This window comes from Gossypium hirsutum, chromosome D09 (genome assembly GCF_007990345.1).
Source record: "Gossypium hirsutum isolate 1008001.06 chromosome D09, Gossypium_hirsutum_v2.1, whole genome shotgun sequence".
In the NCBI taxonomy this organism is placed as follows: Eukaryota; Viridiplantae; Streptophyta; class Magnoliopsida; order Malvales; family Malvaceae; genus Gossypium; species Gossypium hirsutum.
The window spans coordinates 34508488-34534794 of record NC_053445.1 but is presented as its reverse complement, the minus strand read 5'-3'; the positions used below and the strand labels follow the sequence as shown (position 1 = coordinate 34534794).

Genomic DNA, 26307 nt, shown 5'->3' with positions numbered 1-26307 from the left:
CTATTAAGTCGCATTTTTAAAAAAATAAAAAAAAACACTAAATTTCCGCTTAATAATATAATTTATTTTAAATGCAAAGGACATTTTAGTAATTTTCCTAACTGAGTTTATGCCTGGATAACTCGTGACATTATCCTAGTCAAATGTTTAAATAATAATATACATACTATAATATTTTATTGAGATATATTACGTGATTTATTTTGTTTTTAATACATGAATATAATAAGGAAATATGAATTTTCCATATTTATACAATCCAAATGGCTTCGTCACTTCATTAACAACATATCGGAACATACAAAGCTTATGTGTCATGAACTCGAAATCAATGTCCAGAATGTATAAAACAAGAATATGATTAATTTTCTCCAAATTTATTCACATATTTGATAGATCAAAATTCATACCTCATTCAAATTTATATCAAACATAAATTTTAATTACTGGTATTTTAGAATAAAACAAAAAGTCGGAGGTCTAAAAATTTAATCAATTGGACGTTCTTAGAATTCACTAAAATCTCTAGGAAGAGAGAAAATTCGAAGTTATGCGATTTTACGACTGACCGTTTTCATATAATCTTCACTTGTCACCGGCTATGAAGTTCGGCTCTTCACCATGGCACAAGTATTCATCACATGAGGATGCGGTTTCCCAACCTTTCCGGAGCCGTAAAATATCCTCCGTGAAGGTCGAACCGGGGGCTCCGATGAATACACTCGCCATAGCACAGATGGTCTTATCTAGCATAGCTTCCACCTTCGATATAGTAAATCAAAATACTTAGTTTGATCATCAGTGGCAAAGTAAAATTGGGACATATTGGCTATCTGCCAATAAAACTAAAAAAGAGGACAATGAAATTGTTTAAGAATCGAGTTATTCATTCAAAGCTAGAAGATTTGTATGTTATTTGAAGTAATTTGGACAAAAATATTAGACCCTAAAATTGAGTTTTAACATAAAAATTAGGTCTTTAAAAAAAAGAGTTTAGACAAAAATGTACATTTTAATTCCATACATAAATTCAACTTGAATAAGGTTCGACCCATGAATATCTTTTTCTTACTCAACTAAAGTAATATTAAAATGGTTAAAATATGCCATATGTCCTTATACTCTTAACAAATTTGGAATTTACTCCCTATACTTTTATTTCTAGCACTTTAGTCTCTCTCTTTTTTAGATTTCAAAATTCAAGTCCTACTGTTAACACTGTTGAAATTATTTTGTTAATTTTGAGTTCATTACAACATCATTTAATTTTAAAATGTCATACCAACCAATTTAACAAAAAAATATGTAACATTGTTAGCAATTGGATATAAATTTTAAAATTTAAAAACTAGAGAAATTAAATTCCTCAAAATAAAAATACAAAAGTACAATGACTAATCTAAATTAATTTATAAAAACTACAAGCACCTATGATACATTTTAACTTATTAAAATCTCACATTACTAATTGATTATCAACTATGTTTAAAAATTGAGTTATCCGTCCAAATTTAAACATATATCCGATATTTTGGAGAACTTAAACAAAAATATTAAAGCCTATATATGAGGTTAGACAAAATTGCATGACTTTGATATCATACATAAGCTACATCCGAATCCAATTTGATCATCATGGGTAAATAAAACAAGGAGAAATTAATTATCAGCACATAAAACCAGAAAGAGGACAAAGAAAAAGCATTTGGATGAGCTAAGTTGTTTTAAAAAAGGGGTTTAAACAAAAATGTATGGTTTTGATACCATAAACTCAACCAAAACTTGATTCGATCCATGAATACTAACCTGATCATCACCATCAAGGCCATGCCTGTATAACAAGGAATCCCATTTTTCAGCTGAATCACGAGGAGGACGTTTAACAAGTGGTATAGTCTTCCCGTTCATCACAAGCATGGATTGCAGCAAACTGGTTTCGCTCTCAGCTGCATCTGTTGAAAGATAAATGACCGAAGTGTTGGCCTTTTCAACCATTTGCCTTATGCAATCCGCAGCTTGAGGTATAGGGTAGAAACAGCTTGGCTTTTTGGCATTGCTGAGTAATATAAGCAAAGAAATGTTAGTCTGCTATTCCGACCCTTCACTTTTCTTGAAATATTTGTATACAACACGTATTTGGATATAAAGATACAATCCTTTAAACACTCTCTATCTCTAATACATGGAAAAACTTTGGTTTAAAAAGATGGAATAATGAGGCATATATGAATCCCAGTAAAAGAACATTTTATCTAAAATGCCAATGGCTAACTTTGTTGAAATGCCAATGGGAATCTAAAATATAAGCAATTTATGTTCCATAAAATATTTGTATTCTACGTATATTGATACCATCTTTCAAAGATTCTCGACATATATGAAAAAGTTTGATAAAATTTACCTTACTCGTACTGTATATACCCGAGTTCAACTATCATGCCAAATTTGGGAAACAATTGCAAGTTTAAAACATAATGTTCTAATCCTTCTATTTTCTTTTTCCTTATGGGAGAAGGTCATTAAAAGATTATGTTTTAAACTTTCAATTAATACTGATGAAATTAATATTCTAGTACTACCAGCAGCAAACAACATTCAAACCAAAGGAAACAAGCCTAATGTTACCATTATAAGGTTTTAATTTCTGTTCTTTTAACCCGCACTTATTGAGTTTAGTGGTAAAAAGCTCAACAGAGTTTGAATAGCTTATCCTTAATTTAGGGGTATAACTCAACTCGACCTAAATTTAATCGGAATTCAATATGACTATTGATTTTAAAGGATATCAAACCGTTTGAGGAGAGGTGGAACTTGCTTTAAAAGAAAATTTTAAAATGCCGTTTACTGAGAGCTGACAGATACTTCAATACTGGTAGACATTGTGCCCAAATTATCTTTACTCAATATTATTTTTGGATTTTGTCTCTTTACTCTGGGAACAACCTCGTGGGAATCACGCATCGAGAGCTACTCACCCACCAAATGCCATAGAAGGGAACATGTTAAAATACCACCAAAAATAAAAATTCACATTTCTTTTTATGGGTGAGGCATTCTCATTTCTCGAGGCTCTTTGTATACTTTAGAGATAAAACTGATCACAAACACTTTAGGCAAAATATCGATCGTTTCGAAGATTTCTCACATAGCGAGTCAACACGGACAAAAGAAAATTTTCTATTCTATGCTTAATACGAAACAAAGAGAAAACTTACCAGAACTTCAAGAATCCATGTCGGCGGAAATGGAGTGCAACGAAACCACTCCCCAAAAACGTTTGAATAAACCGTTGAGCAGTCAACAAAATAAGCTTGCTGGGCTCAATCAATATCTTACACTTATGCGCGATGGGACCCCGTGGTTGCAGCACCCAATCCTTCTCCACATTCGCGAAGAAAACATCGCCGATCGCAATCACATCCTCCTTTGTCCCAAACTTTTCTTCCACGTCCTTCACCGTTTTCGGACTAGGGTTCTCAATATCCTCGCTTTTCCAAGCGGTTTCCACTTTTCCCATCGAAATCCCCAATGATTTCAACTGCTTCAAATGATCTTCGTCCGTATAACACGGCAAAGGAATCGAGAAATAGCAAATGAATTTATCGATTCTAGCGTGGTTCTTCTTCAATTCCATGAAATTTTCGAATGAGATCACTGTTTTTCTCCCGATACATTCATTGATATGCTCGATATCCAAGACCAGATTGTACTGGTAATCGAATTTTGAACCGGGTATAACCAAAACCCGATTCAAAACCGCCGCGAAGAACATGTGTTTCTCCAAGCAAATCAAATGGTTACTCATTTGACCCGACAAACAAATCGCGAACAAGAATTTATTCGGGTCGGGTTTCCATTCAATCGTTCTTCTCTTAGAGGATTTCGGGTCGATTTTCCGGCAAATTTCGGAACCGTTCACGATAGGTACTGAAACGGTGCCATTTTCTGTCGATAACAAGGTATCCTTGATGTGCCTGTTTAACGTGATCTGATCGAGTAACGAAGCTTTGATTTGATCAAATCGGACGGCTGTGATGTTATTAGAGGTACCAAAAGTGTGATTCCATAGATCGAAGAGGGAACTTCGTTGTTTATTTAATAAGTAAAGGGCTCGGAGTTGAGATTCCTTGATTCTATCCGACGTCGTACCACAGATCTTGGAAGAGCAGAAGAGGTAAATAGTGGCGACAAGGGAAATGACGGTGACGATGGCGGCGAATAAGTAGTGCCCTTTGCTTAAACGACGTCGGATTGGGGATTGGAGCTCTTCGATGCGGAAACTGGCGCTTTTGTCCTTGTTTTGGTGGATTAAGTTTTCGTGATCGTCGTCTTCGTTGGGAGAATCCCGAGCCATGGTTGCAAGGGAGTGAGTCACTGAGTGAACCGCTGAGTCGTTGGTGGTGATAGCCGGGAAATTCGAAAATCTGTTATGTATTAGTTTTGATTTAAAAAGTCGAATGCTGGAATGTTTAAAGCAAGGTTAAAATTTACTACAAGTCCTTGTACTTTTAGTATATTTTGAATTTAGTTCCTTTACTTTCATTTTTCAAGAATTTAGTCCTTAAATTTATCAAATTTTAAAAATCAAATCCAATTATTAACACTGTTAAAACTCATTTATTAAATTTATTGGTGAAAAATTTTAAAAATAAAAAAATGCTCCTTTATAACCATGTAACAAAAAAAAGTGTCATAATGAACTTAAATTTAATAGAAGAATTTTAGCAACTTTAACAATTAAACTTACATTTTTAAATCTAGTAGAGTCGGGGTTGACTAGATTATTAATAGGAAAGTTCTTAGTAGTTGGTTTTTTTGGCCTCTCGTTGGGGCCTTTTTTAATATACGTGGACTCCTCTAATCCAGACTCGTTCTCGATATTTTTGAAGCCTTAAACAAAAAAAAAAATAGGTTTGTAGATTCCTTAAAAGTTAGAGAAAACTTTCTTTTTAAAATTTTTTAAAACTTGGTAAAGAAAATTTAAACGCTTAAAAGTTAAAAATAAATTTTGGGACACCTTAAAAATTGAAAAATAATATTTTGGACATCTTTCAATCTTGGGTCCTGACTCCTGAGCGACCACACCATCAAACCACCCCAAGGCCGGGACTGCTCTAATTCCAAGACAATACATGTCGCTCTATAATTGAGTTAAAGTGAACTGGTAGATCATATTAACAAGTTTAGGTAAGATGGCACTACGACGTGTATAGAGCTCCTTGAATTAAACAAGTGCTCTTCCCCGTCAGGGGGGCAATCTGCTAGGTGTTCCTAAGGGGAGAGTTGTGCAGTGTTTAGGATATGAGGGGTTCTTGACAAGGTGTTGAAATGTCCACCTTTTTAACGTCTTCCCCTGAATTGTCTGCATCAGGTTTCGAGTTTTCTCTTTGAAGTGATTCTGGTGATAAACGTTCTGAATTAAGTTGCCGTTGCTGCTGCTGCTTGTACTTATCCACGTACTCTTGAAACAATTTTCGGAAAGTCGGGCTGCCATAGAAAGACCTTGTAGGGATACTCCGGAGGGAACTTGATTTTTCCATAGTAAAACCCACCTTAGCAAACCAAATATATTAAATAAATAAGATTGTAATATTAGAGATTCTTCCAGTATAAATGAGTTTAGATAACAATTGCACAGACTATTATGGGGCGAAGTAGCCGACCTGCTTCACTCCCTTCCAGCACATAATCTGAACAGTGAAGCAGAAGAGTTAGATGTCCAGAAAACCTACCACCTATGAAGCACGGACACACACAACATGGGTACGACATGATACGGCAAAACGCGGCAGTATTGTACACAAATCGAGACCTTCCTCCACCAACATCAGGTGTCTACATGTTGACAAACGCCAATATGATACAAAGGGGCTTTATAGCATGTCCGTGCTTCATAGTCCACCACATCAATAATACGACTTGGACAATCAATGGAGTGGAGCATGCCTGCAACTCCTTTTCAATAATCAGACGCCAAACATGAGTAATATTTACACTATTTGAGGAGTTGGCCAAATGACACTTGACATGCATCTCGACTGACAGGAGTCACATTCAAAAGCATTGGAAAAAATGAAAACAACGGATTTCCTGTCTAAAGATAAAATCCTAGGATAGCAGGCAAAATCTTATTGCAGAAGATGTTTTTCACATGATAATTACAGAGCCTTATCTAAAGAAAGGAGATGGAAACAGATTTGATAAACTTACTCCACTCAAGAATGTCATTCGGGGATGGACGAGCAACAACATGAGAAACCGGTTCCTCCAATTTTCATAAAATAAATTACTACAACCTATAACACATTCTTTGTATTTTTTTCTGGAGTTATTAGAAAAATACTACGGAAAATAAACTCGTTAACATTGACTGGAAAAAATAAATTGAGCGTAAATAAATAATAAAATAATCATTATGCCATAAAAAAAATCACTACATTAAAAGTAAATTTGTCGTGATCAGTGTAATCGAATAATGAATATCTTTCCTCAAAATTAATATAATACTTCTATATCTATAAACCGGAATAAGAAAAAAAGTGAAACAACAATTGAAATTGATGTTCTCAAAGAAGTCCAACAACAAAGCTATTGTATGTATGTGTGTGTATATATATATATATGAAATCTTATCCCAAAGGAAAACCAATTAAATTACTGTTGCCATTAGCTACCATTTCATAATTTTTTTTGATTTATAAGTATTGAAATTTTAATTTTAGATTTTAATTTTACATTTTAGAAATAATTATATAGATTAATTGAATTGAATTTCAAATTTCATTAATAAATTGATATTTAATTAAAAATAAATAAATTAAATAATTTTTCGACTTTTTAAGAAGAAATTTTAGAAGCGTCATTCGTTGAGGACGAATGAATATCGTTCAACATGTCCGGTATTAAGTTCAAGGTGTTTGTACTCGATTTCAGTCTCGAACTTTGTCTCCATCCTCTATCGAAAGCTATGTTGGATTCAGAAGAGGAAGCGCACCTTCACCCTGCCATGGAAATTCACAATTTACATTTTATAAGATTTAAAATTTTGAACCCATTACCTACAACATATAGGAGTAGAATGGGTAAGGTAGGTACAATATTTTAGTAATTGGATCGGTTATCAAATTGATTGAACCGATCAGACCCATTTGATCGTCAGCCCAACAGTAAAAAATAATTATTTTAAAAATATAAATATACTTATAAAATTATAAAACTGATTTAACCGTTGATTTTTTAGTCTAATTTTCGAATTTTTACCAGTTTCATGCAATTCACTCAGAAACTAGTTCAACTCTTATATATGGATCAATACATCAATTAGTCCAATCCAATTCTACCATTTTTTGAGAAAAATTCGTTAACCCTCAACAAATAACCCCTCGAAAATTCCTTTGTAAAAAATGGAAAACCCCTCAACAATTACCTCCAACTTAATCATCTTATATATATATATATAATTATATTACCCAATTTCGTGAAGCTAAAATCAGAACCCAATCAATATAATCGACCCAACCGAATTCATTAATTTTGATTCAGACATTTAAAGAATTTTAAAATTAGACTAATAGAATGCTTGGTTTTAAGAATTATATCATCCCCCCATGTATCATGGCCAAATCATTTATGTCATTCAAACTTTGTATTTTATTATTATTTTTAAATATTTGTACCTAAGTTAAATATATGTATAAAAACTTAGACAAGTCAAGTTGATATTTAGATCATATCAATTACAAATTTAAAATTTTCAAGTTATTTTAGTTCAGTTTAATTTTGAATTTAGGTAATTTTTATTCGTGTCATTTTTAAATTCGGGTTATTTTGAGTTTAGATCAATTTTTAGTTTAGGAAGTTTTTATTTAAATTAATTTTGAGTTCGTATCGTTTTGAGTTTGGATCAATTCGAGTTTAGATCTTTGCAAGTTTGGTTTATTTTGGATTTGGGCATTTTTTTATAAAGTTATTATAGTTTATCCTTTTAAGATCGAGGTCAATTTGTTTTGAGTTAGCCCTTTTCTGAGTTAAAAGGTCTTTTTTTTGCCTCTTTTCTTGAAATTCTCACTTTAATCCTTTACCCTCTTTACTTTCTTTTCATCCATTATTATGTTACTTCCTTGACTACTTCCATTTAAAAAAAATCCACGTGACCGTTTAAGCCAATCAAATACAAACAGATGGGCAAAATAAAAATTTCACTATAATTCACAAGCCAAAACAAATATTAAGTCTAGTATCAAGGGACAGGGTTTTTTAAAAACAAAAATGGTAAATGGACTAACATAAGGGACAAAATGAAGGTAAAGGAGAAAAATGATAAAAAAGAGAGAGTAAAAGGACCAAAATAAAAATTTCACCAACAATAAGGGGGTCAAAACAAGTATTAAAGCATTCCTTATTTCAATTTTTTTTTCTTAACAGCTGTTAACTGTAGAGATCCAACATTAAGAATATTTAAAAACCAAAACATTTTTATGTCCCCAATGAAAATTAATAAATAATCACGTGCTTAATCACATGACCCCCAAAAGAAAAAACACCCATTGTATTCTAAGTGTTTACCAAATCAGCAAGTCAGAGTTCCATGATGCAACAGTCAAAGCAATGCACATGTTCTCACTTGATCCCTCTTTTAGATATTTCTTTTTGGATATCATCATCATTGTTGACGTAAAAATTATGAGATTAAATTAATTATTTTTAATTCTTATTTTTTTGTTTTAGTTAATATATCATCGTTGGTATAAAAATTTTCGGATTAAAATAAAGCACATAATTTCAATCAATACAGATGGATGAGCAGAAGAGGATCGTAAAATTTGTCCAAGTCGCGAATTCGACTTAGGGCTTTAGACATTCGGAAAGAAATTTAGATTTTGATATAATCTAAAACACAATCGAATCCAAATTAGATAAAACAGTTAAAATAGATAACTAAGATAAATAAAATAGAATAATAAATCAAAAATTAGAACAATAAAGAAGCAAATAAGGAAAATAGATAGAAAAAATAGAACGTGGTATGTAGAAATCCTAAAAAGCCTTAGAAACAAGAAAAATCCACAACCCCCTTCAAGCGGCTCTAATTTCCCACAATCTGAAAAGGTTGTTAAAACTCTTTTAAAAGAAAACTCAAGAAAGATTCTTGAAAAAAAAACTCAGAGATAAGTTATTAACTCAAAATATTGTTAGATTGTAAAGCATTATATGAGTAATTTGTAAATTAGATATAGGTCATGTCAATTTCAAAGTGGAGTGAATTTGAGTTGGGTTAATTCGAATTTTAAAATTTTCATATGGTTTCGTGTTTTAAGGTTGAGTTTGGATCATTTGAAGTTTTGGTAGTCTCGATTTTGGATTATTTAGTGTTCAAATTATTTCAGATTTTGTCATTTGATAATAATGTTATTTCTAATTCAAAATGTTTTCATATTTAAATTGAATCGAATTTAGATGATTAATCTATTATGATAAAATTGAATATAATCGATTCAGATTATAATTAATCAGGTTGAATTTTTGGATTCATATCATTAGGATATGGTATTTTGAGTTCACATCATTTTGATTTAGAGTAATTTAAGGATTTTGCCATTTAAGCTGGATCATTTTGTTTAGAGTAACTTTAAGGGTTTTTCTAATTCCAATTCGACACTCAATTCGGATATTTTGAGTTTAGGGTTCGGGTCATTTTCTTTTAGTGCAATTTAAGGGTTTTTTAATTCAAATTTGACACTCAATTTGAATCATTTCAGATTTGGATTTGAATTATGTTGATTTAAAAAGATTCTAAAATTCAAGTATGATATTCTGTTTGGATTCAACTCACTTACGATGTTGACTTGTTGGATGAACACTTATAACATAGACTAAGTGCTCGGATTTGTTAGAATTTCGTTTTTTATAATTTTTTTATCATCAAATTGAATTGAATTAAATCAAATGGAAAATTGATGTTTTCTTTATAATAATAAAAAAAAAACTACAGTCCAACTTAAACCATTCCATGTGGGATGATTGTACTCTTTTATAAAAACAGCAAAATTTGGGAATTAACCCATTAAACACCAAATCAACGATCTTTCTTTTCAATCATTTTCCCACTAAACAAACAAAAATTCCATTTTTTTCTTTGGTTTTTGCAATACACCGCCATGAATGCTCGCTCTTTAGCTTTAACACTTCTCACACTTCTACTCTCAATGCTTCTATCAACTGGAGTTCATAAATCACAAGCCGCTGCTCGTTCCGTTCCAGAGCCTCACCCTTCGACACCGCCGTCGCCGTCGTTTCAAGTTCTCGGAGTTTCGAAATCCGGCAAGTTGAATCACAAAAAACAGGTGGATTCGAGTTTCCGAAGAATACCGCCAAGCACTTCGAATCCTATACAAAACAAGTAAAAATTTCTTGCTGTTTTAAAAGTATTAAATTCTATAGAAGGTCCCTGTACTATGTGTTTTTTTATTTAGCCCCTCTATTATTATTTTATTTTTTAAATCCCTTTACTTTTCAAAATGTATATTTTCAGTTCTGAGGGGTTTTTCTTTTTCTTTTTTTTTTCTGTTAATTTGATAACTTATATTTTTAAAAATATGATAGATGTGATATATATATATATATATCTTGACTTTCTTTTTATAGTTGGATAATTTTTGCATTTAAAGAAAAAAGAAAAATTATAGGTAAAAGTGTTATAGAGATTCAGATTCAAATTATGCATGTTAAATCAAAAAGTAAACTGGTTATTTATGTTAAAAAATTCATTAATTTGTATTGTTAAAAGCTAGCGTGGCTGACGAAATAATCAAACAATAACATGTGGCATGGTACCTCACGTTGATGTATAGAGACCCCTTTTTAATAAAGAAATAGATGAATTTTTTAACAGAATGATCAATTTGCTCTTTGATCTAACGTATATAACTTAATTAGTCAATTTTTTTGAGTAGAAGAAGCAAAGTACACTCTAACTCTTAATAAATGGGCTTCCGTAATACTTTTGTCAAATTTGTATAATATTTATCTTAATTATATAAAAAAATATCTATATATATCACATCACAATTCAAAATGTGTTTGAAAAATAAAATTTAGTCAAATGATCTTATTGAATTAATGGAAAAAAAATTCACTTAAAAGGACCGAACACCCGTTTCAAAAAGTAATAAATAAATAAATAATCAAATTACAAAAGAAAGTACAAAGTAGAGGGACCTTCTATACAAATTTACCTTTCAAAATGAAAAGAATTGATATTATTATTATAATAATATATTTGAAATTGAGCAGGTCTAATCCTCCATTACAAGGAGAAAGGAGTAGAAGACAACAATTACCAAGATCTCTAAAACACTAGTTTTGTCTTTTTGGTTATTATATTTTGTGTAGAGTTATATAGTTTTAATAGCAAGATGTATTGTATCAGATTACAGTTTTTGCTAAGCTGCAAATTTTTGTACTCGTAAGTTCAATTTTTTTTAAGAAATTAAGCTCGGTTTTTTAATAATCTCATTATAGGTTCTGATTATATCTGTTCTTTTTTACACAATGCCTAGAACTACCCATAGTCCCTCCCCAACTCATAAATAGGAGGATAATGCGTTTCAACACTCAAATCCACATCCTACTACATTAACAACAATACTCATTCCAATCGAGCTATAATTCAATCGAAAAATTCGATTCAATTTTGATATACATTTGAAGCGTACCACATAATATCTTTCTTTTTGAATGAGATCTCAATTCCAACGGCGGTTCCATTAGATATCTTACAACTAGAATCCCTTTTTTTCCGATCCAGTTCTTCCACCACCGCGAACCCCGGTTAGATTCAGGCATGATACACTTTTTAGTTATTGGGAAACCCAAGTACTCTCTTTTGGATCCAGGAAACAACTCTCAGAGATCTTTTTTCCTTCTGGAAGATACAAGAGCGAAACAATCAACCTATTGATATTGGAAGACCCAAAAGATTCTTCCAATGTATCATTTCTGGGTCCAATGGAATTCATAGGTATAGGAAGAAGCCCTGTCAAATAGAGAATTTTTCTTTCGACCATATTTCGATTGTTAATACGATATATAAGGACTGGATTCGCTAGCTTATTGAGGCTTGCTTAAAATTGGCAAGTTGTTGTGTCACGCAAGCTTCGTATGGAATTTTTTTCTTATAATTTATTTTATATATATTGTAGCGACATAAAAATTTGGGCATGGGCGCTAGTTGAAATGATTATTGCAAATTTGAAAACAGTATCTCGATTTTATTTGAAAAGGGAGTCGCCACCGATCTTTTTTCTAAGTGTGATCGGACACCTAATAAATTCTCTTTCTTTAAAAGAAAAAATTATTTTTTAAACATTTCTAAAAAAGAGGTAATTTTAGGTCTACGTGGAAATCCAGAGAAAATTAGGGTTCGGGAGTCGGTTACGCGCGAGGAAGGTATTAGCACCCTCACGACGCCCAAAATTGGTATCTCGTTAAACGCGCGTTGTCTTTATTTTTAAAAATACGAGTTCAATTTAATATTTAATCGTGATCTGATTGAAACACGGGATTTTTTTAAAAAACACAAGAATTTTGTAACATGATAATAATTTTTGAAAACACAAAATTTTTGAAACACAAGAATCTTTTTTTGAAAACACGAGATTTTTTGAAGCACGAAAATTTTTTTTAAAACGTGAAAATTTTTTGAAACACGAAAATTTTTTGAAAACGCGAAAATTTTTAAACACGAGAATTTTTTTTGAAACATGGAAAATTTTAAAACACGAATTTTTTTCTTTTTTTTTAAACGCGAAAATTTTGAAAAGAAGTATTGTATTTAACACGAACCGATGATGTTCACCCAACGTAGCGATGAAATCAACAAATTAGTGTCAAATCGATTCAATTTAATATTTAATCGTGATTCTATTAGAACACGAGGACTTTTTATTTCTATTTATTTCATTTTTTTTAAAACACGAGAATTTTTGAATATTTTTGATTTTTTTAAAAAGGGCGTTCCGAATTTAACACGAGCTATCGATATTCACCCAACATAGCGATGAATTCTATGACTTAATATTAAATCGGTTCGTTGCCTTATGCATTAAAATTATTCGAATTAAAAACTAAAATTAAAAAAACATAAATACAAAATAAAATGCTAAAAATGCCAATAATATTAAACACGAGACAACATTTAAATATTTAGATAAAATTAAAAGATTAAGAATTTACCAAAACCCAAAGTTATGGGCTGCACAATTTTAGGCCTTTTCCCCCCTTTTTTTCTTTTTTTTTGCTGTTGGGCTATGCTATTGGACCTAGATTGCTGCTGCTGGACAGTGCCTGTTACTACTGCTGCTGGGTTGCTGCTGCGCTGGGTCTGGGGGCCTGCTTGGTCTGCTGCTGCGCTGGGCTGTGCTGTTGGACTGGGCTTGGCCTGCTGTTGGCCTGCTAAAAATGGCCTGTTTTCTTTTTTTTCCTGCTGGGTTGCTGTTTTGGGCCACTGGGAATGGGCCTACTGCTGCTGCTGGGTTGCTGGGTGCCGTGGGTCGGGTCGATTTTGCAGGTCGGGTCGCGTTGACCCGACTGTGATATATTTTTTCTTTTTTTTCTTCTTTCTTTTCTTTCTCTTTTTCTTCTCTCTTTTTCTTCTTTCTCTTCGGGCCGAACCCTAGCCTCTTTGCGCCGCTGACGCTTCTTCCGTTCGGTGGTGCGGTGGCCGGCGTGCCTCCCTTCTCCTCCTTTCTCTCTTTTTCTTTCTTCTCTTCTTTCTTTTTGGCTGCTGTTTTTCTTTGCTTGCTGTTTTTTTTTTATTTTTTGCTTGTTGCTTTGTTTGTTTGTGTAGGTGCGACGGTGGTGGTGGTGTCACAGTGGCAGTGCGACGACGGTGGTTGCGGGATCGACGGCAAGGTGGGCTCTTCGCTTACTGCTGTTTGATTTTTTTGTTTCTCTACTATTTTTTCTTTTTTTTTGTGTTGCCAAAAAAAATCCCCCTTTCTCTTCAATTTTTTTCTTTTTAATCTTTCCATTTTGTCTTCTTCTTCTTTGTTTTCAGGCGTGGCGAGCGGGGCACGCCCGAATGCTGATTGGGGGCGGTCTTATCATGCCCAGAAGGACCAAAATGTAAAGGGTGCAAAGTTTTTGGGGTAAAAATGTAATTTCAAGAAAACATGGGGCCAAAATGTAATTTCTAGAAAGTTTAAGGCCAAATGTAATTTAAAAAATATTAAGGGTCAAGATGCAAATTCAAAAAAAGGTTAGGGGTCACAATGTAAATTTAGAAAAGTTTAAGGGCCAAAATGTAATTTATATTTTTTGTATTTTTTAAAATTTTAATATTACTATTTAATTAATATTTAAAATTAATATATATGAAAAAGAAAACAAAAATTAAAAATGGGCTAAAGCCCCAAACAAGTCCAAAATCCAATTATTTAAAATTCAATTATCCAACCCCCACAGGCCCAATCATTAGGCCCATATGAGGCCGGCCCAGAAAAATCATAATTTAAAATAAAATAAAAATAAAAATTCATATATATAAAATAAAATAAGATAAAATAAAATAAAACATGAACTACGGACCTGACAAAATTCAGTGATCACAGCTGCTCCTCTTTGCTCGTCGCTGTGAAACAGAGATAGAGCAAAGACTTAAAAGCACTGAATTTTATTTGATTGTTAAAAAATTATTATTGTTTTTTTTGAAAAATAGAAATTGAAAATGCCTCAGCATGATTCAAGGCTCAACTCACCTCTCGCATTATGAGTTAATTTTTGAAAAACATAAATTGAGAAAATACCTTAGCGTGTCCCGATGCTCAACTCACCTCTCGTAATATGAGTTGATTTTTTTTTGAAAATAACGGAAATTGAAAATACCTCGGCGTGCGGCCCGAAGCTCAACTCACATCTCGCATTATGAGTTGATTTTAAAAAAAATAGAAATTGAAAATACCTCGGTGTGTGGCCTGGGGCTCAACTCACCTCTCGCATTATGATTTGATTTTTGAAAAATAGAAATTTAAAAGAAATACCTCAGCGTGTGACCTGAGGCTCAACTCACCTCTCGCATTATGAGTTGATTTTTTTTTTGAAAAAAAGAAATTGAAAATACCTCAGCGTGACCCGAGGCTCAACTCACCTCTCGCAATATGATTTGATTTTTGAAAAATAGAAATTTAAAAGAAATACCTCAGCGTGTGACCTGAGGCTCAACTCACCTCTCGCAATATGAGTTGATTTTTTTTTTGAAAAACAGAAATTGAAAATACCTCAGCGTGACCCGAGGCTCAACTCACCTCTCGCAATATGAGTTGATTTTTAAGAGACAAAAATTGAAAAATATAATTCTTGAAAAAAAAACAGGGTTTTGAAAAACATTAGGTGAAACTAAAAGTTTTCTTCTTCATTGATTTTGTACAGCTTTCTCCCAAAATTCCTGGTTCTATTGGTATACCTATATATGTCATGTATGATGTTATTATGATATGCACATGTTTGTCCTAAATGCTTTTATGTCTACATGATCATGCCATGCACTCTGGGTTGTTTGTCACATGGCCCTTTCTGACTTTCGTGAGGGCCTTCATTCATTGCCTCCATTTTCGACTTTCTCTCAGGTTTTGTATTCATCTTCAAATTTTGCGAATAATCCACATTTCCTTGTATATCACCCTTCTGCCCCCTGTTAACCTTGTTCTTGCTTTGGGGCCCGCATAATTATTAAATTCTTATCCAGGCAATGCTCAACATTCCTTTTGTTTAGAATATGTCATCTTACTATTTATCATTTAAATGAATCAAACACAAGATGCATAAAAAAGACAAAGTAGACATGAAAGAAATACCTCACATTCATTTTTTAAAAGCAACAAACAAAGGAAATTGACAAGGAAAGTTTAACAAATAAATTGTCATAAAGAAAAGAAAGCGAATTCAATGGCCAGAAATGCTCTAGATATCCAAAGCATGAACTTCTCCACGTTTCTTCGTCCTGGATTGTTTCAAGCCCGGCTTCTTGTGTAGAAGATTTCAAGCTTCTGAGAATGCTTCAAATATTGTGACTTCGTCATTCAACTCCCCGTTCAAGTCACCTTGCTCCTTTGAGCCCGAGCCCACTTCATTAGGACGCCCTTTCGGGTTTTCATCCTAATCTTTTTTGTTTATTAAGACACCCTTTTCAGGTTTTCATCTTGATTTTTCTTTTTCTTTTTCTTTTTGTTTCTTTTTATTTTTTTTGTTTTTGTTTTTTGTTTTTTTAGGCATAATATTTCTTCACAGCATCTGAGTTCACTGGATTAGGTAATTCTTTCCCATCCATCTCAGTGAGAATTAGAGCCCCTCCTGAGAATGCCTTTTTTACAATGGATGGCCCTTCCCAATTTGGCGACCATTTTCCTCAAAAGTCTTTTTGTATCGGGAGGATCTTTCTTAGTACCAGTTCCCCTTCGCGGAATTCTCTTGGCCGCACCCTTTTATCATGGGCCGTGATCATTCTTTTCTGATATATCTGTCCATGACAAATTACCTTCAAGCGTTTCCCTTTAATAAGGTTTAGCTGATCATATCGAGCTTGAACCCACTCTGATTCTTCTAGCTTTGTCTCCATTAAGACGCGCAGGGATGGGATCTCTACTTCGATAGGCAGAACGGCTTCCATCCCGTAGACCAGAGAAAAAGGAGTTGCCCCCGTAGACGTCTGTATAGAGGTGCGATATGCATACAAAGCGAATGGTAGCTTCTCGTGCCAGTCTTTATATGTCTCAGTCATCTTCCCGATAATCCTTTTGATGTTCTTATTAGCTGCTTCTACTGCTCCGTTCATCTTCGGACGATAGGGTGAAGAATTATGATGCTTTATCTGAAATTGCTCGCATACTTCTTTTATCATCTTATTGTTCAAATTTAAAGCATTATCTGAAATGATTCTTTCAGGTAGATCGTATCGACTTATGATCTCCTTTTTTTAAGAACCTGCAGATTGCAGCCTTTGTCACATTAGCAAACGAAGTGGCTTCTACCCATTTTGTGAAGTAGTCTATAACCACAAAGATGAATCGATGTCCATTGGAAGCTTTCGGGGAAATTGGCCCTATAACATCCATGCCCCACATAGAAAAAGGCCACGGAGAAGTCATGACATGAAGGGGCGATGGAGCTGCATGAATTTTATCGCCATAAATTTGACATTTGTGGCACTTTCATGCGTAGCCAATGCAATCCATTTCCATCGTCAGCCAGTAATAACCAAGTCTCATAATCTTTCTGGCCATAGTGAAACCACTGGTATGCGTTCCACAAATTCTTTCATGAACCTCTTCAAGTATCTTTCTAGCTTTAACAACGTCCACGTACCTCATGAGCACTTGATATTTTCCTCTTTTGTATAAAATATCCCCGTCAAGAACAAATCTAATTGCCAATTTCCTGATTGTTCTTTAGTCATTCTCGTTTGCTTGCTCGGGGTACCTTTGATTCTTGATATACTCCAAGATATCATGGAACCATAGTCGTCCATCGGACTCCTCCTCAATGCTAAAACAGTGTGCGGGGGTCTTATATATACTCATTTGGATGGGCATTATCTCAACTTCTCTGTTTGCTTTGAACATCGAAGCCAAGGTGGCTAGGGCATCAGCCAATTGGTTCTCTTCTCGTGGAAAGTAGTTAAAAGTCACTTCTTTAAATTCTTTGACCAATTTCGTAACGAAATCATGATACTTGACTAATTTCGAATCTCTCACTTCCCAATCTCCACGAATTTGATAAATGACTAATGCTGAGTCCCCGTGTACCTTTAAAATTTCAATTTTCCTCCTGATAGCTGCACGAAGTCCCATGATGCAAGCTTCATACTCCGTTATATTATTGGTACAGAAGAAATTCAATCTGGCAGTGAGTGAGTAATGGTCCCCTTCAGGTGACACTAAGACTGCTCCGATCCCATGCCCCAATGCAATTGATACACCATCAAAGCTCATCTTCCATGATTTCTCTTTTGATGACTCGCCCTCTTTTTCTAAAATGCACATCAAATCTTCATCTGGGAAATCAAATCTCAAAGGCTCATATTCCTCCGTTGTTTGACTTGCCAAGTAGTCAGCTACTGCACTTCTCTTTATCGACTTTCGGCTCACATATACAATGTCATACTCAGTCAATAGGATCTGCCATCGTGCCATTCTCCCTGAGAGTATAGGTGACTCCATCATGTACTTTATTGGGTCCAGTTTTGAAATTAACCATGTCATATGATACAACATGTATTGTCTGAGCCTTCGAACCGTCCAAATCAATGCACAACAAAATTTTTCAATTGGAGGGCACTTTGCCTCATACTCTGTGAACTTTTTGCTGAGGTAGTAAATTGCTTTTTCTCTTTTCCCTAACTCATCATGTTGTCCCAGTACGCAACCTATTGAGTTCTCAAACACGGTCAGGTACAATATTAAGAGTTTTCCAAGGGTCGGCGGTACTAGTACCGGAGGATTAGATAAGTACTCTATTTTGGATCCAGGAAACAACTCTCAGATATCTTTTTTCCTTTTGGAAGATATAGGAACATTTAGAATTGAACACACATAAGGTTCATTTAGAATTGCAATGTTATTGTAGATGTTGAAACAGAGAAATTGAGGTAGATAACATGCGTACAGATAATCAACAGAATTCAGTTAGATATAGTCTGGGGCCTGTGCCCATCACAGAATCAGTTTGGGCCTTAGCCCGTTCAGATACAGTCTCAGAAATGCATTAGGGCCTTGGTCCATATCAGATACAGAATGTAGATACAGTAAATCAGAATTCTACCTACCATCCTCTACACACCATCTCCGTCCAACCCTACACACCATGTGGGGATTAAATCAACCTATCCATCCCTACACACCATGCTGTACCGAAATGCGGCACATAATCAGAAGGTTGCAGCTAAGCTGCTAGAGAACATACTTAATAGCCTTTCAGACACTTCCTCCAAATATCATCAACCCACCTCGATGCAATGCAACATACAAAATACGTCATGCCATTATGCATTTAATAGTACATACATTCAGATATCATAAGTCATGCTCGGTATAGAAATCAGATAGACAGATCACACATATAGGGGTCTAAGTAAAGCTTACCGACCTCAGTCGACTTGGGTGACCCGTGCAATCTTACAGAATTTTTCAGAAAAATGGGCTCACACGCCCATGTGGCCCACTCGGCCAAAATTGGCCTTGGCCACGTGATCCATTTTTAATGTAACCTGTGCTAGTTAATTAATCATATATGTTTTCACTATTTACTTATATGTTCCTTCAAAGCTGTCTACTTGAGTCACTGTTGCAAAATTATTTATATCTTGAGCTAAAGAATTCCGAATTAAGATTAATTTGATGTCTCTGAAACTAGACTCAAATACCTTTCTACCATAAAATTTTCAGAATTTTTGGTTCAGCCAATAAGTACACTAAAATCTTCAAACTTACCCATGTTCTACTGTCTGATAGCTTCATCCCTTTTTTGCTAAAAATTAATTATCTCTTAGTACAAAAATTGGATGATGTTTCCATTTGTTTCTATTGAAAATAGACTCATTAATAATTTAAACATGTAAAATTTAACCCCCAATTATTTTTCTCCAATTTTTGATGATTTTCCAAAGTCAGAATAGGGGAACCCGAATTCATTCTGATTTTATCTCACAAAGTTTATTATACCTCACGATTTACAATTCCATTACTTACATCGTTTCTTCTATGAGAAACTAGATTCAATAAGATTTAATTCCATATTTTTTTAATCCTTTAATTCGATTTCCACAATTTATGGCGATTTTTCAAATTTAGCCTATTGCTATTATCCAAACAGCAAGCAATTTCGGCTTTTCGCCGAATCCCTTTTTTTTGCGTTTCAGGTACACACCTAGTTTTGTTTGATGCTAAAATAGTCCCTGAGCACTCCAAAGCCTATAATCAAGATACTCAACATCAATTTAACGAATTTACAAGCAAATTGACAACCAAGAACAAACAAAAACCCAACTTACCACCTACGATAACCCTCCATTTAACTATTGTCAAGATGAGAACACTGAATTCACCAGTCTGAGCCTCCCCCTACACCTAAATCGCAGAGAAAAAATCCTTACCACTTCAATCGCTAAGAGATTCATGATAGAAACGAAGAGAAACACTTACCGAAACTAAGCGAGCATTAACCGCGTGCGAAAACAAAGGAAAATAAATGGATTAGGGAAAAATCAAGAAGAAGAAAAAGAAGAGAAAGATGGAAAAACTCAAAGAATTTCGGCAAGAAGAGAGGAAAAAGATAGGGACATAATTTTTTTGGAAAAGAGAGTCAAAATTTGGTTATGGGAAAAAATAAAATAAAATCCCGATAACCCAAAATCCCTTAATCTTCTCCCCTAATTCTCACTAAACATCCACTACTCAGAATCCCCCTATTACACAACTCTATCCCGAAATCTGAACAAAAAAATAATACCCTTGCCTGCATAGAGATTTGAACAGAAGACCTCCACCATATAATAACACACCATTTAACCACCAGACCAGCAGGTTCATTCTAAAGTAATTTACCCAACAATCAAATAAAAGCCTACTAGAACAAGAGTAAGACCTAATTCATTCAAAATACCAAAATTTTCCCAAGCGAAGGCTCGAACTTGGGACCTCCCAAACACTCCCAAAACACATAACCACTAAAGCTGACAGATATTTGTGTTATATTTTCAGAATAACAAAATTAGAAATTTAGAGGCGTTACAAATAAGGTGTTTCAATCTTACTACACTCCTATTAGAATATGATTTTGCAAGCCTATAAATAGACATAGTCTACTCCTGACTAAGGGCCAGTTCTTCATTGCTTAAAAAAAGCACTTCTGACTCCAAAAGCACTTTTGGAAGAAAAGCTGTGCAGAACAAGCTGTTTTTGGCTGAAATTTTTAGCTTTTCAGAAGTGCTTTTGAAAAGCACTTCTGAAAAGAAGAAGCTAAAAATTTTAGCTTTTCTCTCCCAAAAGCACTTTTGGTGCTTAATTACTTTTTTCACCCCTCCAATAACATAGTACTTTCCTTTTTTTTTCTTGGTGCTTAATTACAAATGTGTTAAAATCATTAATTAAAAATAAAAAAATATTTTTTAAAATACTAATTACAAATATTTAATGGTTATATTTAAATATTTAAAATATAGTTTATATATTCTAATTAAATTTTATAAATAATTAATATTTATTGCTTAAAAATATTTAAAATTTATATTTCATATATTAAAATATTAACAACAAGTTATAATAATTTTTTATATGTTTACTAAAATATAATAATATTAACTAATTTAAATATTATTTAAATGCATATTTGTTACTTGATAATAACATGTCTAAAATGGACATTTTATTTCTCAAAAGCACTTTTTGACAGCAATGCTTAACACTCAAATTTTAAACCACTTTTCAAAAGCATTTTTCCACTGCACTTTTCAAAAGCACTTTTCAAAAGCAATGAAAAACTGGCCCTAAGTCACTTCCTATAACCAAGTTTGAGCATTACTTAGACTTGATTAGTGTTCATTGTTGAAGTTAAACCCTTAAGGGGTTTTATGGAAGAGGTGGAAAACTTGTTCGTTGAGAGTTCATGATGAAGAACCTGTTCATTGAGAATTCGTGTCAAGGTGGAGATTGTTAGAATTAAGTGACCCGAATCCTTATTCAAATAAAATACAGTGGTAAAATAAATTAAAAGTAAAATCCCTATAGAACTATACTCCTTTTATTTTATTTTAGAATAAGTTTTTTAAACCCTATTAAACTCCATCTATTTGATATTGATTAGAATAATGTAACACCCCAAACCCGACCTAGACGTTATGGCCAAATCTGACAATGTCACATGGAAAGGGATTTGAAGACAAGATTGTCGAGTTTTAAAAAATTGTTACAATGAGTTAGCTTTTATTTAATTCAAAAAAAAAACTAGTTGATTTGCTTTAAAACTTATCTCTTAGCGGAAGCTTTTGTAACCAATTAATTTAGGGAAAATCGTTTCTATTTACGAACCTTAGTTTTTAGAAAAAAAATTGTGTTTTGTGGAGTTGCAGTTTTAAAAAAATCCATAAAAAAATAGTATAAAGCCCTAAATTTAAAGCCAACCAGTCCATAGCCTAGAAGATACATCAAAACCCCAAATAAGTAATAAATTCTAGGCATTAATGGAAAACAGTCTAAAATTTAAGTGTGGCCACCGTCGAGTCCTCCGCTGCACTGACCCATAAAGTCTGGGGATTACCTGTACAGATTAAACAGAGAAAGGGTGAGTTTTCGCAAACTCAGTGTGTAATCCCCACGGAAAACATGCGTACAGATAATCAACAAAATTCAGTTAGATATAGTCTGGGGCCTGTGCCCATCACAGAATCAGTTTGGCCCTTAGCCCGTTCAGATACAGTCTCAGAAATACATTAGGGCCTTGGTCCATATCAGATACAAAATGCAGATACAGTAAATCAGAATTCTGCCCACCAGCCTTTACACACCATCTCCGTCCAACCCTATACACCATGTGGGGATTAAATCAACCCATCCATCCCTACACACCATGCTGTATCGAAATGCGGTACATAATCAAGAGGTTGCAGCTAAGCTGCCAGATAACAGGCTTAATAGCCTTTCAGACACTTCCTCCAAATATCATCAACCCACCCCGATGCAATGCAACATACAAAATATGTCATGCCATTATGCAATTAATACATACATTCAGATATCATAAGTCATGCTCGGTATAGAAATCAGATAGACAGATCACACATATAGGGGTCTAAGTAAAGCTTACCGACCTTACAGTAGGTCCACAGTCGACTTGGGCGACCAGTGCAACCTCATAGAACTTTTTAGAAAAATGGGCTCACACGCCCATATGGCCCACTTGGCCCAAATTGGTCTTAGCCACGTGATCCATTTTTAATGTAACCCGTGCTGGTTAATTAATCATATATGTTTTCACTATTTACTTATATGTTCCTTCAAAGTTGTCTACTTGAGTCACTGTTACTAAATTATTTATATCTTGAGCTACAGAATTCTGAATTAAGATTCGTTTGATGTCTTTGAAACTACACTCAAATATCTTTCTACCATAAAATTTTCAGAATTTTTGGTTCAGCCAATAAGTACATTAAAATCTTGAAACTTACCCCTGTTCTATTGCCTAGCAGCTTCATCCATTTTTTGCTAAAAATTAATTATCTCTTAGTGCAAAATTTCGATGATGTTTCCATTTGTTTCTATTGAAAATAGACTCATTAATAATTTAAAATTTTAACCCCCAATTATTTTTCTCCAATTTTTGATGATTTTTCAAAGTCAGAACAGGGGAACCCGGATTCATTCTAATTTTATCTCACAAAGTTTATTATACCTCACGATTTACAATTCCATTACTTACATCGTTTCTTCTATGAGAAACTAGACTCAATAAGATTTAATTCCATATTTTTTTAATCCTCTAATTCAATTTCCACAATTTATGGCAATTTTTCAAAGTTAGTCTACTGCTACTGTCCAAATAGCAAGCAATTTTGACTTTTCGCTGAATCCTTTTTTTTTTTGCGTTTCGGGTACACACCTGATTTTGTTTGATGCTAAAATAGTCCCCAAGCACTCCAAAGCATATAATCAAGATACTCAACATCAATTTAACGAATTTACAAGCGAATTAACAACCAAGAACGAACAAAAACCCAACTTACCACCAACGATAACCCTCCGTTTAACTATTGTTAAGATGAGAACACTGAATTCACCAGTCTGAGCCTCCCCCTACACCCAAATCGCAGAGAAAAAAACATTACCACTTCAATCGCTAAGAGATTCATGACAGAAACGAAGAGAAACACTTACCGAAACCAAGCGAGAATTAACCGCGTGCAAAAACGAAGGAAACGGATTAGGGAAAAATCAAGAAGAAGAAAAAGAAGAGAAAGATGGAAAAACTCAAAGAATTTCGGCAAGAGGAGAGGAAAAAGAATAGACGGCATAATTTTTTTGGAAAAGAGAGTCAAAATTTGGTTATGGGAAAAAATAAAATAAAATCCCGATAACCCAAAATCCCTTAATCTTCTCCCCTAATTCCTACTAAACATCCACTAATCAGAATCCCCCTATTACACAACTCTATCCCGAAATCTGAGCAAAAAACTAATACTCTTGCCTGCATAGAGATTTGAACACAAGACCTCCACCATATAATAACACACCATTTAACCACCAGACCAGCAAGCTCATTCTAAAGTAATTTACTCAACAATCAAATAAAAGCTTACTAGAACAAGAGTAAGGCCTAATTCATTCAAAATACCAAAATTTGCCCAAGCGAAGGCTCAAACTTAGGACCTCCCAAACACTCCCAAAACACATAACCACTAAAGCTAACAGATATTTGTGTTATATTTTCACAATAACAAAATTAGAAATTTTGGGCATTACAAATAAGGTGTTTCAATCTTACTACACTCATATTAGAATATGGTTTTGCAAGCCTATAAATAGACATAGTCTACTCCTCTTGTAATCATTCGAATTCGACATAGTGAATTATCTTCTCCTCTGCCCGTGGTTTTTTTCCCGAAAGGGTTTCCCCGTAAATTTTGTGTGTTTTTTATTTTTCTCTCTATTTTTCTTTGCGATAAATTGTCATTACCGGCGTTCTATTTCTACAGATATCTTACAACTAGAATCGCTCTTTTTTCCGATCTAGTTCCTCCACCACCATGAACCCTGGTTAGATTCAGGCATGATACACTTTTTAGTTATTGGGAGAACCGAAGTACTCTCTTTCGAATCCATGAAACAGCTTTCAGAGATATTTTTTCCTTTTGGAAGATACAGGAGCAAAACAATCAACATATCGATATTGGAATACCCAAAAGATTCTTCCAATGTATCATTTCTAGGTCCAATAGAATTCATAGGTATAGGAAGAAGCCCTGTCAAATAGAGAATTTTCTTTCGACCATCTTTCGATTGTTAATACGATATATAAGGACCGGCTTCGCTAGCTTATTGAGGCTTGCTTAAAATTGGCAAGTTGTTGTGTCACACAAGGTTCGTATGGAATTTTTTTTCTTATAATTTATTTTATATATATTTAAAAATATTATGTATTTTATATATTTTTTGAGCCATTTATAATTATGTCTAAATTGAGACAATATGCAATTGTTGAGAGTTAATTTTTTAAAAAAATTATGATTAAATTAACATAATGTATAAAAGTTGAGAGTTAATTTTTGTTATTTTATCAATTTGTAATCTGATCTCACCCTTCCATTAAACACTTAACGGTACTTAACAAAAATTTACCAAAATAAAAATCAACTTTTCAAAATGTATATTTTCGATTAAGTCCGCATTAAAGCGCTGCGTTTTGGGGGTGGGAAAATTTTCCCTTTTAGTCCCCCATGTCAAACGCGCGTTGCGATTTGATCCTGGGATGTCTTTTTTATTTATTTATTTTCGATTTATTTCCTTTAAATTTTGTTTTGACTTTAATCTAATCCTTTTTATTAATTTATGGTGTTCTGCTTATTTTATTTATTCACCCTTTTTCTTTCTTTCTTTCTCTTTAATTTTTATTTTCTATTCTTCATTATTTATGCTTTCTTTTTGTATTTCAATGTATCATTGTTTTATTTTATTTTATTTTATTTTCTACCTTATTATTATTATTATTATTATTATTATTATTATTATTATTATTATTATTATTATTATTATCTTTCAATTCAAAATTTCATTTTATATATATACATACATATATTCTCCGGATTTTTACAATCTTATGTATATACACATACTTATATATTTTTTATATTTTATAATCTATATACATATCTATATATATCTATATACATTTTTTTAATTTTCATGAATATAAATACATATTTATATATTTTTTAATATATATGTACATACATATATCTTTTACGTTTTTATAATTTTATTCATTTTATTTATTTATCTATTGACTTACATTTTCATTATTATTTTGAAAGAATGTTTTAGTTTTATTTATATGCTTGTATTCTTGTATGTTATTGTTTTGTCCTTTTATTTATTTTATCTTCTATTTGTTGTTGCTTGTATTATTCATACTTACATTATTGAATTCGTTATTGTTTTGTTACGAGCATTAATATCGTGTTTTGATTTCTACTATTACGCATTAAATTGTTTTTCATTTAATGTAAATTATGATTTTTGAATAAGCAAAATCTCGTGCTTAGATTTG

General features: G+C 33.2%; 4 protein-coding genes across 4 annotated transcripts; 1 reads left to right on the top strand and 3 right to left on the bottom strand.

Annotated features, from left to right (window-relative positions):
* Positions 1-332: 332 nt before the first annotated feature.
* On the bottom strand, positions 333-4441 carry LOC107892934 (O-fucosyltransferase 36). Its single transcript, XM_016817953.2, has 3 exons — positions 3216-4441; positions 1807-2056; positions 333-762 (listed from the first exon to the last, which is right to left on the bottom strand). Exons 1-3 carry the CDS (start codon positions 4352-4354, stop codon positions 586-588), a joined length of 1566 nt encoding a protein of 521 aa, XP_016673442.1. The 5' UTR covers positions 4355-4441; the 3' UTR covers positions 333-585.
* Positions 4442-5294: 853 nt separating this feature from the next.
* On the bottom strand, positions 5295-6033 carry LOC107892602 (ubiquitin-conjugating enzyme E2 34-like). The gene is made up of 3 exons (XM_016817667.1): positions 5947-6033; positions 5641-5835; positions 5295-5552 (listed from the first exon to the last, which is right to left on the bottom strand). Exons 1-3 carry the CDS (start codon positions 6031-6033, stop codon positions 5295-5297), a joined length of 540 nt encoding a protein of 179 aa, XP_016673156.1.
* Positions 6034-10089: 4056 nt separating this feature from the next.
* Positions 10090-11509, top strand: LOC121220832 (uncharacterized). The gene is made up of 2 exons (XM_041100419.1): positions 10090-10399; positions 11293-11509. Exons 1-2 carry the CDS (start codon positions 10158-10160, stop codon positions 11357-11359), a joined length of 309 nt encoding a protein of 102 aa, XP_040956353.1. The 5' UTR covers positions 10090-10157; the 3' UTR covers positions 11360-11509.
* A 5932-nt stretch (positions 11510-17441) lies between these two features.
* LOC107892603 (uncharacterized) lies at positions 17442-18212 on the bottom strand. The gene is made up of 2 exons (XM_016817668.1): positions 17879-18212; positions 17442-17782 (listed from the first exon to the last, which is right to left on the bottom strand). Exons 1-2 carry the CDS (start codon positions 18210-18212, stop codon positions 17442-17444), a joined length of 675 nt encoding a protein of 224 aa, XP_016673157.1.
* Between the last annotated feature and the right edge of the window lie 8095 nt (positions 18213-26307).

Coding starts and splice junctions, on each gene's coding strand:
- LOC107892934 (XM_016817953.2), bottom strand. CDS start 4,354: ATGGCTCGGGATTCTCCCAACGAAGACGACGATCACGAAAACTTAATC. Junction 2,057..3,215: donor CATGGATTCTTGAAGTTCTG/GTAAGTTTTCTC, acceptor TATATTACTCAG/CAATGCCAAAAAGCCAAGCT. Junction 763..1,806: donor GCCTTGATGGTGATGATCAG/GTTAGTATTCAT, acceptor ACTATATCGAAG/GTGGAAGCTATGCTAGATAA.
- LOC107892602 (XM_016817667.1), bottom strand. CDS start 6,033: ATGCATGTCAAGTGTCATTTGGCCAACTCCTCAAATAGTGTAAATATT. Junction 5,836..5,946: donor TTATTGAAAAGGAGTTGCAG/GCATGCTCCACT, acceptor GTCAACATGTAG/ACACCTGATGTTGGTGGAGG. Junction 5,553..5,640: donor GGCTACTTCGCCCCATAATA/GTCTGTGCAATT, acceptor TGGTTTGCTAAG/GTGGGTTTTACTATGGAAAA.
- LOC121220832 (XM_041100419.1), top strand. CDS start 10,158: ATGAATGCTCGCTCTTTAGCTTTAACACTTCTCACACTTCTACTCTCA. Junction 10,400..11,292: donor TCGAATCCTATACAAAACAA/GTAAAAATTTCT, acceptor GAAATTGAGCAG/GTCTAATCCTCCATTACAAG.
- LOC107892603 (XM_016817668.1), bottom strand. CDS start 18,212: ATGGAGTCACCTATACTCTCAGGGAGAATGGCACGATGGCAGATCCTA. Junction 17,783..17,878: donor TGCCAGATTGAATTTCTTCT/GTACCAATAATA, acceptor ACGGGGACTCAG/CATTAGTCATTTATCAAATT.